General features: G+C 36.6%; 3 protein-coding genes and 1 non-coding gene across 5 annotated transcripts; 2 read left to right on the top strand and 2 right to left on the bottom strand.

Annotated features, from left to right (window-relative positions):
* The first annotated feature begins 948 nt into the window (after positions 1-948).
* LOC121760645 (ethylene-responsive transcription factor RAP2-13-like) lies at positions 949-8,625 on the top strand. The gene is made up of 3 exons (XM_042156284.1): positions 949-1,170; positions 3,579-3,846; positions 8,384-8,625. Exons 1-3 carry the CDS (start codon positions 949-951, stop codon positions 8,623-8,625), a joined length of 732 nt encoding a protein of 243 aa, XP_042012218.1.
* A 1,355-nt stretch (positions 8,626-9,980) lies between these two features.
* Positions 9,981-13,347, bottom strand: LOC121760644 (50S ribosomal protein L12, chloroplastic-like). Its single transcript, XM_042156283.1, has 2 exons — positions 13,308-13,347; positions 9,981-10,459 (listed from the first exon to the last, which is right to left on the bottom strand). Exons 1-2 carry the CDS (start codon positions 13,345-13,347, stop codon positions 9,981-9,983), a joined length of 519 nt encoding a protein of 172 aa, XP_042012217.1.
* Positions 13,348-17,148: 3,801 nt separating this feature from the next.
* TRNAE-CUC lies at positions 17,149-17,221 on the bottom strand. The gene has a single exon. It is a non-coding gene; the product is annotated as a tRNA-Glu (tRNA).
* Positions 17,222-17,296: 75 nt separating this feature from the next.
* On the top strand, positions 17,297-20,011 carry LOC121762877 (protein CHAPERONE-LIKE PROTEIN OF POR1, chloroplastic-like). Of its 2 annotated transcripts, none has more exons than XM_042158891.1 (5): positions 17,297-17,361; positions 18,019-18,178; positions 18,255-18,355; positions 18,924-19,368; positions 19,546-20,011. In XM_042158891.1, exons 2-5 carry the CDS (start codon positions 18,045-18,047, stop codon positions 19,694-19,696), a joined length of 831 nt encoding a protein of 276 aa, XP_042014825.1. In that variant the 5' UTR covers positions 17,297-17,361; positions 18,019-18,044; the 3' UTR covers positions 19,697-20,011. The 2 variants fall into 2 exon arrangements, with proteins under 2 accessions (XP_042014825.1, XP_042014824.1); XM_042158890.1 differs by lacking the exon at positions 17,297-17,361 and adding an exon at positions 17,368-17,421.
* The last annotated feature ends 341 nt before the right edge of the window (positions 20,012-20,352 follow it).

The following is a 20,352-nucleotide window of genomic DNA, read 5'->3' as shown; positions in this document are numbered from 1 at the left end:
TACGTAATACCTTGAAACTACAACATGTTTTTACTTTCTTCCAGTAAGTTTTGAAATGATTCAACATATGTTTCATTTGAATTCATTGACCTGAATTTTTACTTTATTTACATTAAAAAATGCAATTTATTCAAGTGCGTTTATTACTTCATTCAGAAACGTTATTACTTCATTGGATAAGGTTTATACTTCATTCCGGTAGGACTTCAAATGCTTCTACACATACTTCATTCTAATAATTTATTACATCATTCCATGTGTTTATTACATCATATCAGCGTTGTGGCGGTGGTGATAGATATTGTAGAGAGAAAGAACGGCACGCGACGGCAAAAACGCATTTACGTACTGGAATGAAGTAATAATCATACTAGAATGAAGTAAAAACCTACTGGAATTAAGTAAAAACCTACTGGAATGGAGTTAAATCTTCGTAACATGTTAGTATAACTTATTTACCTTCGGACGAATTAAAATAGGCTCGTAATGAAGACGAAAATAATTGATAAATTTGTGTCTCTCATCCATAAAAAACTAGATCTAAAAACCCTAATTTGGTATGGTTCGGTGGTTCGGTCTTTAAGAGTGGATTTGTGAATAATGGAACTCTATATAGATATATATATATATATATATATATATATATATATATATATAGTAGTGATCTAGGGAAAGAGCCTCTTAAACCTATAACTAGAGAACAAATCATAGCCACAAGATCAAGAAAATCAAGGGCTAGTATTAATACATGTAATTTTTAAATTTAAGGAGAAATTAATTCTCTCAATCACAAATTTACTCCACAATAACAAGGCGGGGGTATAATTGTCATTGCTCATTGGCAAATTCACAAATTCAATTCGTTTGAGAACGAATTCTTGGTTGAGCTCCGAGAATCCAAGCTAGCGGAAGCAAACGGCGGAGAAGAAGCCATACCGCGGGATTCGGATGCGCAAGTGGGGGAAATGGGTGGCGGAGATCAGGGAGCCCAACAAGCGCTCCAGAATCTGGCTGGGCTCCTACTCCTCCCCCGTCGCCGCCGCCCGCGCATACTACACCGCCTTCTTCCTCCTCCGCGGCCCCACCACCCGCCTCAACTTCCCCGACTGCGTCCCCGAGTACGGCCACCAGGACCTCTCCGCCGCCGCCATCAGGAAGAAGGCCACCGTGGTTGGCGCTAGAGTCGACGCGACCCATTGAGAAAATAAGGGTGAAGAAATTCGAAATTTGAGATTTCGGTGAGCTCAAAAGTGTAGAGACGGTTTGGTTTGGTTTGAATAATTTGAGCTTCTATTGATTGCATTTGCGAATCACACATTCAGAGGCTAATTGAACAGTTTCCAACAGAGCTGCATTTTTTTGTTCAATACAGACTACAGAGGAAATACTTGTAGAAGTTATTTTGTTAGTAACAATATCTATTTCTGATGCAAGTTATTTTGAAACAGATGTTTTATAAGCATGCGAAGAAGACTAATCAATGTTGTACTGTACTGTAAATGCTTCAGAAAGAAGGGGATTATCTCATACATGGCCAAGTTGTGTTGATGAATTGATAAAATGTGAAGTTTGGTCATGCTTATATTGCTTGTATAATGTTTTGAGGCTCAAATCTTTGGTTGCTCCTCCTCTTTGTAAAAAGCAAGTAATTTGCAGAATGAATAAGGAAGGGTACTTGTGGCTGTGATTTTACTTCACTGTTTTGTGAACAGTAAAATCAAAATAAGAGTAATGTCTTTTGTGAACAAGAGTGAAGTAAAATCAGAATAAGAGTGATGTGTTTTGTGAACAAGAGTGAAGTAAAATCAGAATAAGAGTGATGTGTTTTGTGAACAAGAGTGAAGTAAAATCAGAATAAGAGTGATGTGTTTTGTGAACAAGAGTGAAGTAAAATCAGAATAAGAGTGATGTGTTTTGTGAACAATGGTGAAGTAAAGTCAGAGTAAGAGTGACGGGTTTTGTGAACAATGGTGAAGTAAAATCAGAGTAAGAGTGATGTGTTTTGTGAACAAGAGTGAAGTAAAATCAGAGTAAGAGTGATGTGTTTTATGAACAAGAGTGAAGTAAAATTAGAGTAAGAGTGATGTGTTTTGTGAACAAGAGTGAAGTAAAATCAGAATAAGAGTGATGTGTTTTGTGAACAAGAGTGAAGTAAAATCAGAATAAGAGTGATGTGTTTTGTGAACAAGAGTGAAGTAAAATCAGAATAAGAGTGATGTGTTTTGTGAACAATGGTGAAGTAAAATCAGAGTAAGAGTGATGGGTTTTGTGAACAATGGTGAAGTAAAATCAGAGTAAGAGTGATGTGTTTTGTGAACAAGAGTAAAGTAAAATCAGAGTAAGAGTGATGTGTTTTATGAACAAGAGTGAAGTAAAATTAGAGTAAGAGTGATGCGTTTTGTGAACAAGAGTGAAGTAAAATCAGAATAAGAGTGATGTGTTTTGTGAACAAGAGTGAAGTAAAATCATAGTAAGAGTGATGGGTTTTGTGAACAATGGTGAAGTAGAATCAGAGTAAGAGTGATGTGTTTTGTGAACAAGAGTGAAGTAAAATCAGAGTAAGAGTGATGTGTTTTATGAACAAGAGTGAAGTAAAATTAGAGTAAGAGTGATGTGTTTTGTGAACAAGAGTGAAGTAAAATCAGAATAAGAGTGATATGTTTTGCGAACACGAGCGAAGTAAAATCAGAATAAGAGTGATGTCTTTTGTGAACAAGAATGAAGTAAAATCAGAATAAGAGTGATGTGTTTTGTGAACACGAGCGAAGTAAAATCAGAATAAGAGTGATGTGTTTTGTAAACAAGAGTGAAGTAAAATCATGCTAAGAGTGATGTGTTTTGTAAACAAGAGTGAAGTAAAATCATGCTAAGAGTGATGTGTTTTGTAAACAAGAGTGAAGTAAAATCTTGCTAAGAGTGATGTGTCCTCCAAAAACTCTTTATACAACTGGAACCTGCTCCTCTCCTCAGACTTCTTACTTCATTTAAGTCTCCCATCATCAGAAAAGAATAGGACAAGTTTGTTCTGATACCAAATACTTCCTTATGCTTCGATTCAACCAGAACCAGGAAACAACGCTTTTGATCAATACGTACGCTAAATATACACTTTTTACAACACTCGACATATACACTCTTTTTCATTATACCGAATATCTAGTCCATACCGTAAATTTAACAAAAAAAACACTTTATCATTTATCAAGCAAAACAAAAAGACTAAAACCAGGACAATAACTCTGTATAAAGTAAAATATCACGAAGAGTATTAATACATCTCATCATTTAAATATCTATACAAAACGCAGCATTCAATGGGATTAGTGAGCTTGTGGAAATGATAATAGACATATGTCCTTGGGCTATTTTTTATCACGATACTAACGGCAGGGATATGTTTATGCTGGCAGCGACCTATCGCTTTGAAAATGTTATCAACCTCTTATATAATATGAACGACCGCAAATATTTATTTTGGAGCAGCACATACAAACTGAAAAACAATTTTCAATCCCGACCAATGCGACGCCATCAACCGCTTCAACTGCTACTTCATCATCCCCTTCTTCACCTTCCAGTTCATCTCCGGCGTCGACCCCTACGCCATGAACTTCCGCTTCCCCCCGGAGACGTCGTCGCCAAAGCCATCGCCGCCACCGCGGAACCCTAACCTCTCCAAATTCCCCGAGCTCGAGCTCCCCGACTTGGCCGGCGAAGGTCTGCATGAGGGAAGAGGTGGAGATGCTGAGAGAAGGCACGAGCTTTGCTGTCGCTACGGCGGTGGGGAGAGAGAGTGGGAGGCGGTGGTGGATGATGTTGTGCATTACAGCAATGGAATAGCAATTGGTCTGAAGCATGATCGCAGAATTGGAAGGAGAAAGAAAGGATCGCAGATTTGGAAGGAGAGAATGAAAACCGCCATATTTAAATTTCATAATATAATTTCCAAAAATACCCTTGGCCTATTTTGTATTATTAAAATAAATAATATTTATTTCATTAAATGTGTGGCTGAGATTTGTTCTCTAGTTATACACTTAAGATTGGTTATATCTTGATCACTAACCTATATATATATATATATATATAGGGTTGTGATCAATGTCGAACCTTTTTTAAAGACCGAACTAGAGACCAAATATTGTCCATCCATTTTCTTAATCTTGTGGTTAGGATTAATTTACCATTATTTCATTATTTTATCCCAAAAAAACTTGCTGAAGGGTATTTTGGGAAATCAATATATTATGAAACATAAAATATGTGTTTACTCCTATCTCTCAATTCTTCAATCGCCGATCTCTCATTCAATCTTCATCGATCTCCTTCTTGCAATCTCCTTCGTCTTCACCGATCTCCTTCTCGTAATCTTCTTCAATCTTCATTGATCTCCATCACCAGACAATTTTGTTGCCTCAATTGCCTCAATCGCGATCTGCCTGAATCGGAGTCACTAGTGTCGTCATCAATTGCCCCGTCGTCTCCATCGATTGCCCTTTTGTCGCCATAATCGAAGTCATTGGTGTTGTCAGCCAAGAGTTTCTCTCCGTCATTCCAGACAGAGACTACCCCTACCAATCCCTTAATTTGCTCGCCTCCAAGCGCTTCGCCGAAAATCAGATTGTTTGTGAAAAATTAGTAATGATGTGATTGTTTGTGATAATAAGTAATATGAGAAAAATTGGCATCGGTGCTTGTAAAATTAGTAATGATGTGATTGTTTGTACAATTTGTAGAAACCGCATCGGATTTCAATTACTCTGTACTGCTTCTGGCTTCGATCTGGTCGAATTTGGGGATTGTGTTGTTGATTTGTTGTTTATTGTGTTTATGTGTTTGTTTGTGGATAATGAGCTGCGTGTGTACTTCAATTTGCAGATCTAGCTAGTTCATGCATGACTTGTGCATTTTTTTTACTGCTGAATTTGGAAATCTTTTGTTTTGATTAAGAGCTGAACCTTTATGCAACCAAATCTGACTTATTAAAGGCATCATCTTCTTCTTTTTTTTACTGATACAACAGCTATGTAAATTGCACTTGGAACACGGACACACACACACACAAGCACGATACATACAAAACTGAGAAGAGGAAGAAGCTGCAAAGCAGCGTTGTCTTCCTCAATCGTCGCGGTTGATTGAAGGCATTTCGAATTGGAGAAGAACAAGTGTGGAAATCGCCAATAGTTAGATTTCTATATTACTTCATTCAACTAGGATATTTCCAATATTTAGATTTCTATATTACTTCATTCAACTAGGATATTACTTCTTTCCGTTAGATTATTACTTCATTCAACGAGGATATTACTTCTTTCAGTTAGATTATTACTTCATTCAGTTAGATTATTACTTCATTCAACTAGGATATTACTTCTTGCAGTTAGATTATTACTTCATTCAGTTAGATTATTACTTCATTCAACTAGGATATTACTTCTTTCAGTTAGATTATTACTTCATTCAGTTAGATTATTAAGTACTTCATTATTTAACTTTCTTATTACTTCATTGACTAAGTTATTACTTCATTTTCTGTTTTACTACTTCATTCAAATAGTTCAATCACTTCATTCGACTAGGTTATTACTCTAAAGGATTTTGGAGCAGATAAGAAAGAGTGATCACTACTTCATTCATACGTGCAATTAATTCATTCAAAATGTATTTCACTTCATCAAAATAGGTTTTTACTTCATTGAACTTCAAGTGAGGTTATAACTTGTTAAATGTCAAAATGTATATCACTTCATCAAAATAGGTTTTTACTTCATTGAACTTCAAGTGAGGTTATAACTTGTTAAATGAGGTTATAACTATAGGAATGAAGTAATTAATCTACTCGATGAAGTAATAAACTGAAAACACTTCACACAGTCTATTCGCTTTAAATTTTGTAAAAAGGTTAAACAAATTCAAATTCAAAGTGGAATGAAGTAATAATCTATTGAAATGAAGTAATTAACTATTAGAATGAAGTAATTAACTATAGTAATTAACTATTAGAATGAAGTAATTAACTATTAAAATGAAGTAATTAACTATTGGAATGAAGTAATTAATCTACTGGATGAAGTAATAAACTGAAAAACACTTCACACAGTCTATTCGCTTTAAATTTTGTAAAAAAGTTAAACAAATTCAAATTCAAAGTGGAATGAAGTAATAATCTACTGGAATGAAGTAATTAATCTACTGGATGAAGTAATAAACTGAAAACACTTCAAACAGTCTATTCGCTTTAAATTTTGTAAAAATGTTAAACAAACTCAAATTCAAAGTGGAATGAAGTAATAATCTATTGGAATGAAGTAATTAACTATTGGAATGAAGTCATTCAAATTTTGTAAAAAGGTTTCGTACTTCATTACTGTATTTATTTACTTTATTCCATGTGTTTTATTACTTCATTACACTCTGAATTTGAATTTGTTTAAATTTTTGACAAACTTTAAATTGAATAGATTGTGTGAAGTGTTTTAGTAATCAAATATTTATTAGTATTTATTGTTCATCCCATGAGATTCATTACATCATTGTAGTAGTTTATTATTCCTTAAACTACTGTGCATGAATAAAATCGTTTGAATTTTCTCCAAAATAGTCAACTATTTCCACTGTAGGAGAAAGTTGGTAAACCACACCATCCTCATTGTATAAACCCCATAACCAAATACAAACTCTCCATTTTAAAAAAGAAAAAAATTACAAACTTGTCCAATACAAGAAATCATCCAAATTTGACACACCAACCCATCTCAATGGGCTGAGCCGTGATTCTGGGCACCGGCCATTTGTTAGGGCGTGGGGACGGCCCATCAAGTGATTGCACAAATGTCCTCATCACCATGTCACCATGCCTCAACTACATCTTCCGAAACTCTTAATCCCTCTCCTCCCATTTGATTTTTCACCCCGTTGTGAGTTAGAGGATTTTCTCCTGTGTCATCTTCACCTATATATAAGAAACACATAACCACAATTCAACATTCGAAACATAGTTTATATCATCATTAAAATAGTTTGTAACATTGTCATTAGGTTCTTTAGTTCATTACAAGTATACTTCCCAGCTAAATGTACATACAAAACATGTCAGTTTATATTACTTCATTTCATGTGGTTATTACTTCATGAAATAAGTTATTTAGTTCATTCAATGTAATTATAAAGCAAAATATGCATACAAAACAAGTCAGTTTATATTACTTCATTTCATTAGGTTATTACTTCATCAAATTGGTTAGTTAGTTCATTCAATCTTATTTCCTAGCAAAATATGCATACAAAACACGTTAGTTTATATTACTTCATTTCCTGAGGTTATTACTTCATCAAATAGGTTAGTTAGTTCATTCAACTGTTATTTCTTCACAAAATATGCATATAACACAGTTAATAAAATTCATACAACACAGTTAACTTCATCTCATGAATTAGGACTAGGTCATAAATTTATTTTTACCTTCTGGCATATGGATTTATTTGGCTTGCAGTACTGAACATCAAACGGACTTTTCTTGTGTTTTGATTTATCCACCGGTTGTGATTTAGCTACTGACCTACGAGTATATTTGACGCCTACGTTGACCTTCCTCCGCTCTGCTTTATGAAATAATTGGACGAAAATCAGAAACCAAATTAAAAACAGATGAAATAAATTAGAATTTCAAAAACTATAAAGCTTCAAAAGAGTGTATTATTTGAGGCAGACGTTCTGCCAGAACGCAATCACCGTCGTTCATCTTCCATCAACGATTTTTTTTGTGTCAACCATTAAAATCAGCGGCTAAAGTATTGTGCTTTGAAATCTGAATTATGAAGCAATGTTTCCAAATTATAAAGTAATAAATCACATTTAGAAGATGCATATCATTTTATGCCACATAATTCAAATGAGTCCAGAAATGAGCCAGAAGCAGACATTAACCACATAAATTCGAAAAAAATGAAAAATCAAACACTAAATTAATAGCCTCATGAAATGATGTAATAACCTCATGAAATGAAATAATATCCTCATGAAATGAACTAAATCGATGATTTCTGTAGCCATACTTTTTGATATATTTCTCTTAAATATCAGAGAAGTAATGTGAAGTAATCTATCCTAAAATAATCGATTTATGCAACAATCAAATGTTGAAGTAATCTCTCCTAAAAAAAATCAAAGCCAAAAAATCAAATGTGTATTACCTGAACCAGACGTACGGCCAAAATGTAATAGGCGTCCTTCACCTTCGGTCGACGATTTGCGTGTGTCAACCATTTCGAGCGACACAGTGAGCAGAGCTAGCGCGAAGGAGATGACTATGATGTAGCTTCGAGCGGACATAGACAGCGATGGAGTAAGAAAACTCTGAGCACAAATCGACGGTGGCAGCGACGACAAATCTGCAACAATGGTTCACTGACAGCGGCTATGGTGAGGTGATGGCGTTGAAGGGGTGTGACAGCCGTGAGAGTCTGGCGACAGCACATGCTGTCTCATGCCGGCGACGACGTCTGTACCGCGAAGATGAAGATGCTGAATCGGCGGATTTAGATGCTGAATCGGCGGATTTAGATGTTGAATCGACCGATGGAGATGTTGAATTGGGGATGATTGTCGTTGATTTCAGTTGAATCGGCCGGAGATGATGGATGAAGATGAAGAATCGTTGCTTTTTCAGAGAGGTTTTTAGAGAAGAAGGGGGAGGAGGTGGAATGTGAATGAGTTAATTTTTTGTAATCTGTGAACTCAAATTTTTTACCCTAATTACAAAATGACGTAAATACCCCCGCGTTGAAGTAAATTATGTATGCAATGAACTACGAAAAATAACTCTTAATTGTCTAATCTTATCCATCAAATTTAAGATCTAAGGGCCCAAATTTGGTCTCTAGTTCGGTCTTTAAGACTGGATTTGTGAATAATGGGACTCTATATATATATATATATATATATATATATATATATATATATATATATATAGGGTCCTGTTAGGTTGAGATTATTTACCTAAATTGAGAAATGAGATGCAATATCAGCCCCTAATCCACAAGATTAACTAAATGTCAACAGCTATCACATTATGTCAACACGGGGGTATAAGTGTCATTTCATTTCAATAGTCAGAATATCAAATGTCAACAGCTCGTATTAAAATGTCAACAAATAAAAGATAACACTTACAATTCACATATCAATACCGAGAATATCAAATGTCAACAACTAAAAAATAACATTTACAATTCACATTTGAATACCGAGAATATCAAATGTCAACAACTCGTATTAAAATGTCAACAACTAAAAAATAACACTTACAATTCACATATCAATACCGAGAATATCAAATGTCAACAACTCGTATTAAAATGTCAACAACTAAAAAATAACACTTATAATTCACATTTGAATACCGAGAATATCAAATGTCAACAACTAAAAAATAACACTTACAATTCACATTTGAATACCGAGAATATCAAATGTCAACAACTCGTATTAAAATGTCAACAACTAAAAATAACACTTATAATTCACATATCAATTACGAGAATATCAAATGTCAACAACTCGTATTAAAATGTCAACAACTAAAAAATAACACTTATAAGGATTCACCGAATGCTTCGATCTGATCCACACAAGCAACAACGTCACCAAATGCTTCGATCTGATCCACACAAGCAACAACGCTTTTGCGGAGCTTCAATTCCAAATCGGAGCTTCAATTCCAAATCTATTTGAATTTCTTACAATTCAATTACCATTCCCAAACGTATGATGAAAATTTTCAATTTTAAAATTACCAATTCAAATTTGTTTATCTTTAATAAACAACAGCTTTTGTTTATAGCACAGTGCAAAACAAATTTTTCGATAGTGGGAATTGAAATAGAAAATTGAGCTCAATTGAATCACAAATTCAGATTATGAACTGCATCTACTCATCTATTTGCAAATTCAGACGAAATCGACCAGAAATCAAAATTCATTTACCGCACAAAATTAGTCGATCGAAATTTCCTCTGCATCGAGCTAAAATGGAGATCTTCGCGCCGGCATCCTCGAGCTGCTTCTTCGCCTCCTCCGCCTCCTCCTTCGTCACTCTTTCCTTGAATTTCTTCGGCAATCCTTCAATCAATTTCTTCACCTCCTTCAGCGCCAGGCTCGTCAGAGCCCTAACCACCTTAATCGTCGCGATCCTTGAGTTGCTTGGCACGTCGTCGATCACCACGTCGAAGGGGGCGAAGGAGGCGGCGGAGACACCGAGCTTGTCCTGGAGGTACTCGACGAGCTTCTGAGTGTCGGCGAGGGTGAGGTTCGAGATCTGGTCGCCGAGCTCGACGACTTTCTCCGGAGCATCGACGGCAGCGAAGGGTGGAGGTGTGTGCTGCGGCGGCGGAGGGGGAGGTTTTGAGGGGAAATTCGATGGTGTGGCAGGGAATGTGGGGGTGGGTGAGCGGTAATCTTAAAAAAATATAGAATTACTATTCTGCCCTTTCACAATTAATTAATGTAAAAATATTTTCTATGTGGCAAATTCTTGACCACTCATTTAATAAAAATGAGTGGCTGAGATTGCATCTCATTTCTCAATTAGTTTATATATATATATATATATATATATATATATATATATATATATATATATATATATATATATAAACTAATCCCAATTTCTTAAGAGCATCTCCAATGACGGACGTCCGGTCGGACATCCGCGACAGGCGACCGGGACGTCCGCCATTGTAACGAAGCAACTCGGATACGGACGTCCCGTAAGGACGTCGGATGTCCTCGGACGTCCGAGCGACGGGCGGGCGGACGTCCGCCATTGTGGCGTGGGTCGGACGTCCGGGTCGGACGTCCGGTATTAATTTTTTTAACTCTATATATACGGCTCGTTGAACTTCATTTTATATCCGGTATTAATTTTTTTTTTGAATCATGTATGTTTTTTTTAATGAAGTTGTTAATTTTTCCCGTTCGTATTCGTGTTGAAATTTTATTTCCGTAAACGTAAATTGCTTTATTTGTAAATTTGTGATTTTTTTTATTGCGGGAAGTCCTAGTGGGAAGGGCGATGGGAAGGGCGGATTGTGCAGGGGAAGTCCTAGTGACGTGGCAGTGGGATGGGAAGTCCTAGTAAGAGCATCTCCAATGGCGGACGTCCGGTCGGACATCCGCGACGGGCGACCGGGACGTCCGCCATTGTGGCATGGAAGGTAGGATACGGACGTCCCGTAAGGACGTTGGATGTCCTCGAACGTGCGGGCGACGGGCGGGCGGGCGGACGTCCGCCATTGTGGTGTGGGTCTGACGTCCGGATCGGACGTCCGGTATTAAATTTTTTTAAAAAAAAAAAACTCTATATATACGGCTCGTTGCCCGTCATTTCATTCACACCACTTGTATTAACAAGTTTCTCTCTTCTTTTACTACAAATTTCATTTCTACTTAATGGAGAACGACAGAACCTCCCCCGGCACGAGCGAGTCGCTGACTCCGACGTTTCCCGCCGAACTGGAGGGAAACCCTAGCGGAAATGAGCCAATGGTTCCGGCAATGTCGGGGATGGGTGGTATGGGTGGTATGATGTCCCCTTACTTCGGTATGTACAATTGGATGGGTGGTATGATGCCCAGGGCAGCGGTGATGGGGGGCATGACCCCAAATATGATGGGGATGGGGATGGGGATGGGGGCATGACCCCAAATACGATGGGGATGGGTGGTATGATGCCGGGGATGATGCCGGGGATGATGCAGACCATGCCTGGTGGAGGGGGTGGCAGGGGCCCTGTACCACTAGCGGACGATGTCTATCGCCCGATTATCGATATGCTGTCTACTGATACCCCCTCCAGTTTTGTTCCGGAGACTCAGTTCACCGGCATGGAAACTTTCTCTTTTGAGGAGTTGGGGCTATCTCCAATCAGGGAGACTCCCGATGATGTGGGGACAGCGGCAAGGGGCAGGGGCAAGGGCCGTGGCAGGGGCAAGGGCAAGGGGAAAGCCACGGGCTCTTCCTCGCGAATGGTGGCTGAGGAGGAGGATGATGAGGAGACGGGAAAGCGGACGGTCTGGAGCGTGTGGGAAAACGTCGCGCTTTCGAAGGCTTGGGTTTCAATAGTCGAGGATCCCTATGTGGGTGCTAACCAGCATATTGACAGACTGTGACATCGCGTCGCTGAAGCCTACCTCACACACAAACCGGCTGGGGCGAAGAGTCGCGTTCACTTTTCTTTACATTTCTTAAACTCGTGTCAAGTCAAGTGTGGACAATTTCGCTGGTGGAGGGAGTATTAGATAAAATAAAATGGATAAATAGTGAGAGAATAAAATAGGAGAGAATAGTAAATTAAAAAATAGAATAATGTAATAGAGAAATTAAGTGTGTTGGAATTTTTAAAAAAGTTATTTGAAATTCGCACGATGACTTGACAACGTTTTTTATGAAGTTTAAGTAGTGTGTCTGATCTTGATGTTCTCAACGATAAGTAGTTAATTTATGTTGTACATGTCTCTCTAAAGAAGAGAAGATTCTTGTTGGTTAAATCAATCCAAAACTTGAGATCAAATTGATGAGTATGCTAGAGAAAATCGACGTACTCCTCTTTGCTAACACCATGCTAGTTACTAGGAAAACCGAATAGAATCCCTCTCTACAGACTCTCTACAAGTCTAACTAATATTATGCTTTCGAGATCCGACCTACAATGGGATCCACTAGAATTTCTGGGCCGACTTCCAAAACTCACGATTCTATGACTCTTCGGCTAGTTTGTGGGGTTGAGTGAGATGCATTGCTCCAAAAGAGCTTTCCCAAAACTTAAATTTCTTTGGATTTGGAAGGTAGAGAAACTCGAGGTATTCAAAGTTGAGCAAGGATCAATGCTTTATTTGTAATTGTCATAAATCAGAATATTAAAAAGGTTCAAATCACCGTGCGAATTTCAAGTCATTTTTTACACATAATACGTTTTCGGCGTGTTTTTCAAAATGACTTGAAATTCGTACAGTTACTTAAATATGTGTTCACAAAACTAGTTTAAACACATAAATTAGTTAGACATAGCTCTAAATAGCCATCTACTATCATTTATCTTGTATTTGTAGAAGGCACAATCTTCTCATAACCTATCAATCTTAAGGGGGTGTTTAGTGAGTGGTTAGGATATGGCATGATAAGTGGGCATCAAGATACAAATTAGTACTATTTCATCACGTGTTGGAAATTTTGTGTGGGTGAGTCCAACCACTCCTTTATCTTGGAAATTGTGTTTGGTATAAACTTGTTTACAAAAATAGAATACAAATGGACCCATTTGCCCCTGACAACTTAGTAAAAGCCATCGTGTATTCTTAATTAGGGGTATATTGGTAAACTAGTTGCTTAACTGGGTAGATTCTAAAGCATACAAGCTATCTTAAAAAATTTTGAAGATACAAAACAAAGAAGAACAGTGAAATTTCTACATAATGGGGTCTTAGCCAGGTCCATTTCAAATATTTCAATTTACTACCAAACAATTGGAAAAATCCAGATAAAAAGACATTTCTGTGCATCTGGAGGCCACCAAACACCGCCTAAATATCACAAAAGAAGTTAGTAGCCTTATATATAGACCACGATTATTGCTAGTTTCCGATTGACACAAAAATTACATACTAAGATAAAAATATTAAATAAAACAACATTATGTAAAACTAAGCATGATGGACCTACATATATAGTAAAAAAAAACTAAGAGAGATATGGTTGTAAAATAATGAGAATTAATGTATACATGAGAAAGAAACGTCATTCAAAGATGTGTGATTTTTTCCATTTGCTTCCTTTGTAGTAGTATTTCTTAGTATAGATTGACGTGCATCTTGGTCTATACAAGGGCCACATAGTGTTTGAAATGTGCCTAGGGTGACCTTTGACGACAGGTCGGGAAATCTTGTGCGGTAAGTCTCACTCAAGTATAGAAGCCAACGATACTCCATTCTCCATGTCGACCTGGGAAGAGCAATGATGTACATATGCTTCACGTCGAACACTTGTTGGTTGAGTAATTTGCCAACTGAATTTGGTAGTTGTAGGAAAAAAATGTCCACTACAATCCAAGATACTTTGATACGGTGAGCTTTTGAAGTGTGCCATGCAGTTTTGGCCAAAATAGTCGTCCTTCAAAATCCAACATATTCATCCAGATGAAGTAGCCTACTGAGATGCAACAACCGAGGAAATTGCTTACATCCTCTAGTAGTTTCCTTTCTTCTTGAGTATTGGATTACATGAAGGAGATCACATTTCACAGTGAGACGGGTAAGAAAAGGTTCCCCACTGATTTGATTGAAGTTGGCATTATCACATCATTTTGATCAACCACCCACCTTATTAGGCCACAGTTTTCTTGGAAAAAATTGACCTTGGTAGTAGCAACTTCCTTATCTTCAGCTAACAGTATGCTTCGATTGGTGATGTTCATACAACATGCCTTCACCTTCTCATTGCGATTTCGTCTGACATTAACAAAGTTTAGATCTATGAGTTCATTTATATGGCGTTTAGAAATGTATTCCACTAATTGGTATTTCTGCCCATGTGAATGAACTACGCAATCCAAAAGGCTGTCAATCATCTTGTCGGTACTTGGGGTTGGGAGGAAAGAGAATAAAGTATTACATGCCACGCCTCAAGATTTCCCAACCTGTCGTCAAAGGTCACCCTTGGCGCACTTCAAACACTATGGGGCGCTTGTATAGACAAAGATACACATGACATGCGAGGTTTAGAGGAATCCATAAGCATTCGAAAGCCAGGATTGTTGCCAAAGAGATCCAACAGTGTGCAAATGGTTGGCTAGTTGCACGTGATCAACACATGGATCTCCAATTGATAAATCTTAAGTGTTGTTTAAGGATGAAATCATGGGATGAGAACAACGAAGTTGTCAGTCTACATTTGACTTCACTGTTGGGGAACCAAAAACTCTTATTAGTCGATTTGGCTGGAAAATTGGATAATTCAATCCTCAACCAACTGTCGGTTAGTCTCACCTTGTTAGGGTTTGAGCTAAACGTGGGCATGATGATATTTCTCGAAAGGATAGTCCATGGTGAAGAACGATAGGATGTATTGCTATAAAAGAGGATTTTATAAATTAAAAAATAAATGAATTTGGAACATAGAAAGCCTCACTAAATTGTCAGGAAGAACTGGAGATAAGATCGTGCAAGAAGTTGGAAAAGCTTCCAGTTTGGTAGAGGGAACTGGACAACCTAGAGGGCAAATTGACTACTATGCTATAATAATTTGTGGACAGAGAACAGTTCAACCATGCATCATGCATCATTTTTAAAGATGATTAGTGTGTATTAAGATATGCAATGGATGGAAGGGGTAAAAGCTCAACTTTTAAATGGGTTTATTTCACTTGTATGCATTTTTGTTACTGTGTCATAATTCTCATTATTTTCAAACCATATTACAATAGGCCATCCTTCGAAAAGGCCACAACTAAGTAGTTGAACTAAACGTTTCCGGCGCGTTCTCCAGAATTACTTTAAATTCGTACGGTGACTGAATTTTTTTGTTTAGTGTTATGTTACTTTTTGAAATTTGCACGATGATTTTAGATGACTTTTCTCAACAGAATAATAGTAAACAAACATACATAGTCTTAGTCAGAATGAATAAAGTCTTCGTAATTAGACTTGTCATGTGGGTCGGGATGACTGACCACAAGTTGGGTTGGCTGCAACTATATTTGTCGAGTGAGTCGTGGATTGGATTGGTCCGACCACAAGCCCGATTTGAGCCAGCCATAGAAAGATAACAGATTTGGGACGTTCCACGGATCGGTTGTCGTGTTTCTTGGAATGAAACAAGTCATCTACAACTAAATTTGTTAAATGGTGAGAATGACCCGATTCCGTCCCTCCTTGTTTAGAAGAAATCTATAAATTTGAGTATTTTTTACTGTATAAATTATTTTTTTTTGGAGTAGACTATTTGTTATTTATGATGAGACAATTCAAAGTGATACATAAATTCTAAAGAGAATTGAAATAATTGCATTGCAATATGGATCTTCCTATAATGAAAAAAATTGACATTTGCTCAATATAAATATATTTTTTTGCCTCAATAAATATTATATGATTTCATCATCCCAAAGTGAGAAAATCCACATTCTCCAATGCATACAAACAAAATTGAACAAAGTCCCCCTGCCACCTCTAATAAATAATTGTAGTGTATGTAGGCTTGAGCCATTTAATGACCATATAAAATAATTACAAATAATATTCTTTATTAATTTCTCATAAAACATGTCTAGAGATGCAGGAACTATTATTGCATAGAATCATATTCTAATTATGATCAAGTTGATAATACGGTGTTTAAAACTAAATTTTTATTGTATACAAAAAATGGTTAGTTCAAATTTAATTTCAAAACAATAAATAAATATCTTGAACTAGACAACATTTGGTAAAATAAGTTAATTAAATTAAACCAGCAATAAGTTTAATTAATTAATGAATATTAAATATATTAAACACGAACAAATAATTGATCAAATGGTACCCTGATTATTCGTAATTTTGAAAGTAATATAAGTTAACAATATTAGGTTGAACTACAATTAAATTATGCCTCAATATAATTTATTGTTAGCTCAACAGGTAAATCCGAGCTCAAGCCTCTTTATTCTCTTAACTTAATCCGATAATTATTAGTTAAATGAAAAGGTAAATTACTTTATATGAAAATACCAAGTTTGAACGAACCTAAAGACAAAAGAAAATTGCTTCAAAAAAGCTTGAGGAAAAAGTGATGGTTTTCACACCGCTTAATCTCATTTAATTGTAATGTTTGAATCCTATCTTTTTCCATTAATTAGGTTATATTTCTGCTTGATCTATTATCCTTTCTTATATTTCTTGTCATCTATTCATGAATTCTAGCAAGTAGGATTTAAATAGGAATTGCATGTTCGAAAATTTTCTACAACACCTTAAGGTGGACGAATTTCTCTTCAAAACTTACATATAACTATATAAGGTTAATTAATATTGTAGATAAATTATCTTGCTCAAAAAATCATTTTGCCAAAAATAATGTACCAATACAATAATATATTTAAAAATAAAAATAATTTCCGTTGCCGGGACTTGAACCCGGGTCTCTCGGGTGAGAGCCGAGTATCCTAACCAACTAGACTACAACGGATTTATGATTTGTTTAAACATTCATTTATAAAGAACAATAACACCTACCATAAAGCCTTCTCAGTTTCAATCCTAGTCTTCATGTATCTTCCTCTCTTTTTTTCCAAACTCTTCTATCCAAAGCGGCTTGTTTTCTTCCAGGTTCTTCTCTGATTTGTTCGTTAATGTTATGTTTTTCCTTTAATTGTTCTTTGTTTAACGGTATGTGGTTCATTTCCAGTTTAATTGCTCATTTTATTTGGCTGAAGTTAAGGTTGCACACAGTTCGATTACCAACGCTGTTTAAGAAATCGTAAAATTTAATTAATTGATAATTAAACCTAAGAAATTGAGTTCTGGTTGTGAAAAAGTTTGGGGAGAAACAAGGTATTAGAGAGTGCAAGCTACGGTTTCACGAACAATCAGTTTTTATTTGTAGAGTTTGGGAAGAAACAATATGTATTTGATAGTGTGGGGGAAAAGTTGCGATCGCTGTGGTTAAAGGAGTTGGGATGCAGTGGTTTGCATTTTTTGTATTGGGATTTTGTTTTTGATGTGTAAAAGGGATTAGATGTTACTTTAGGCTCATTGCTTTGCTGATCGACAGGACTTGTTTTAATTTGCTTTTGTCACATTATTGGCTGTATGTTATTATGTGTTAATCAGTATAAGGGCATGGCGTCCCACCCTCGTCATTGACAACATGTCTATGTTTTTCCTCTAAACTGAGCTGGTGAACCTGAGGCTCTTTAACCAATCATTTACTTCGTTTCTGGGTGCGCTGTGCAACCTCTCATTTCCTGCATAAATTTGCAACAGCTTACAGTTTCCAGGAGCGAATAGCGATGTCATCCGGGTTAACTTGTGGCCCCTTGAAATATAGCATGGGCTTACCAGCAAGGGGGCTAGGATCACATAAGAAGCAGTTCTCTGTTGTGCTGAATTTCGGGTTATCTACAAATTTTCTTTTGTGGGAAAGGTGAAATTGCCTCAGTTCACATAGAGAGTTCATATCCATAACTTGTCACTAATATCTTGTATTTTCAATCATGTAGAAATGGTTTAGCTGCATCAACTTGTAGATATAAACAGAGAGTGCCTTCTGTAAAGTGTGCAATGGATGCTACCTTTGGAGATTCTAGCAATGACTCAACTGGTAAAATTTGTGATTTTTTCTTGGCTCATCATTAAAATAGATTTTTTGATAACCTTCTTGATCCTGCGCTCCTCCTTGAAAGAGGTTTGTTTGATGAAAATTGCACAAACGTATTTGAACCTCTCATTGAATCAAGCAGAGGAAAACCTCAGTAGGTGTTTAACCTTTAAGGTCTATGGTAAATTTGGACTCATGTCTATATTGCTAGCCCCATTTGATATATGTCAAAACATCTTAAAAATTTCTTAATTATTGAATAGAAACGATAGCCTGTACAGGATTCTTCTAGGGTTCTAGCTATGTTCATACAAAAATTTGTAAATATTGGATGTGGAGGTCCAGATTTTATATTTGGCATGCTCTTTAAATTCATGGCTTCATGATATAGTTTCTGAGTTCGATCACATGTTTTGCATTTTACTTATGCATCACTGCTTGTTTCACTTACTATATAGTCACGTTAGCATTAATTCATCACCAATACCCCTTCAGTCTCCTGCAGTATCAACTTTGGATGTCGAGTTCTGTCTTTCTGAATCTTCATCCTGTATTTTCCGTCTTGGTGCAGTGATATTTCCTAGAATTAATGTCAAGGATCCTTACAAGCGACTAGGAATCAGCAAGGAAGCTTCAGAAGATGAAATTCTAGCTGCTCGTAACTTCTTAATACAAACATACGGAGGACACAAGGCCAGCGTGGATGCAATTGAAGCAGCACACGATAAAATCATAATGCAAAAATTTTACGAAAGGAAGAACCCTAAGATCAACGTCAAGAAAAAGGTCAGGGAAGTAACCCAGCATAAATATGTCCAGGCTGTCACGAGCAGGTTTAGAATCCCATCCACAAGGGGCATTGTAAAAACTTCTGTAGCTTTCTTGGTACTCGGAGTGCTAACTGTACTCTTTCCAACGGAAGAAGGCCCAACACTTCAAGTTGCTATCTCTCTGATACTCACAATGTACTTCATTCATGACCGCCTCAAGGCCAAATTGCGTGCTTTTCTCTATGGGTAAGAAGTCCTCACTTTTTTCAAATTGAAAGAACGATAGTCTCTGACATCAATTACACAGTAGAAGAAAAAGTATCAAATCCCTATTGAGAACTGTTTTGTAGTTTTAAGAAAACTTAAAACCGTTAGAAACTAATACTTGGTCTCATGGTGACAATTGTTGCTATATTTGTTCAGAGCTGGGAGTTTTGCTTTTTCGTGGCTTCTAGGAACGTTCTTGATGGTTTCTGTGATGCCACCTATACTCAAAGGGCCAAGGAGCTTAGAAGTGACGACGTCGTTGATAAGCTACATTATCCTTTGGGTTTCATCTACCTATCTTCGATAGTCGCTACTTTTATGCATAACCAAAGTTTTCCAGATTAATGGTAGCTTCTTGTCGCAGTTGCTATTCTTGCGGTTACAAAATGTGGGTACAGATTGATCGATATGTAGCGAGAACAGGTTTCCATAGATGAGGCTAGAAGGTTTAGTGGAGATGGCTTTGAATGAAACCTTTTGAGAGTAGTATTATGAGTTAATCTTACTTATCTGAGTTGCAAAATATACCAAAGGGCTGATTCACTGTTTTGTAATTGCAGTAGTTTTAACAAAGTACATGACTCTTTTGCAGGATTGTTCATTTGAGCATCTTTTGCTATAAGAATATGGGGTTAGTGCCCAAAGAGGCAAGATATGTTTGAAAACTTTCCCAACTTTATAAGTATGTATTTCTAATTAAAAAATGTCGTTCCGATCATGACTCGTGGCGAATGAGGGTTGTTGTGGACCATTAAATAGTGATTTTACTTCAATTATCCACTCACTTTTTGTACTAACAAGATTTCAAAAAGTGATTTGGCTTATGTTATACTCCCTCCGTCCCTCATTGTCCACTTTGGTTCCTGCACTGGTTTTAAAAAATGTAAAGAAAAGTGGGTTAAAAAGTAAATGAAATATATGTTCCACTTTTATTTATTGATTTTATAATAAAATGCGAGTGAA

Source organism: Salvia splendens, chromosome 13 (genome assembly GCF_004379255.2).
Source record: "Salvia splendens isolate huo1 chromosome 13, SspV2, whole genome shotgun sequence".
Classification (NCBI taxonomy): Eukaryota; Viridiplantae; Streptophyta; class Magnoliopsida; order Lamiales; family Lamiaceae; genus Salvia; species Salvia splendens.
This window is presented reverse-complemented; position numbering and strand designations above follow the sequence as displayed.

Coding starts and splice junctions, on each gene's coding strand:
- LOC121760645 (XM_042156284.1), top strand. CDS start 949: ATGCGCAAGTGGGGGAAATGGGTGGCGGAGATCAGGGAGCCCAACAAG. Junction 1,171..3,578: donor TCAGGAAGAAGGCCACCGTG/GTTGGCGCTAGA, acceptor TTCACCTTCCAG/TTCATCTCCGGCGTCGACCC. Junction 3,847..8,383: donor CAGCAATGGAATAGCAATTG/GTCTGAAGCATG, acceptor CGACGGTGGCAG/CGACGACAAATCTGCAACAA.
- LOC121760644 (XM_042156283.1), bottom strand. CDS start 13,347: ATGGCTTTTACTAAGTTGTCAGGGGCAAATGGGTCCATTT. Junction 10,460..13,307: donor AGGGGCAAATGGGTCCATTT/GTATTCTATTTT, acceptor TATTTTTTTAAG/ATTACCGCTCACCCACCCCC.
- LOC121762877 (XM_042158890.1), top strand. CDS start 17,385: ATGTTATGTTTTTCCTTTAATTGTTCTTTGTTTAACG. Junction 17,422..18,018: donor TAATTGTTCTTTGTTTAACG/GTATGTGGTTCA, acceptor AATTTGCAACAG/CTTACAGTTTCCAGGAGCGA. Junction 18,356..18,923: donor TTCTAGCAATGACTCAACTG/GTAAAATTTGTG, acceptor GTCTTGGTGCAG/TGATATTTCCTAGAATTAAT.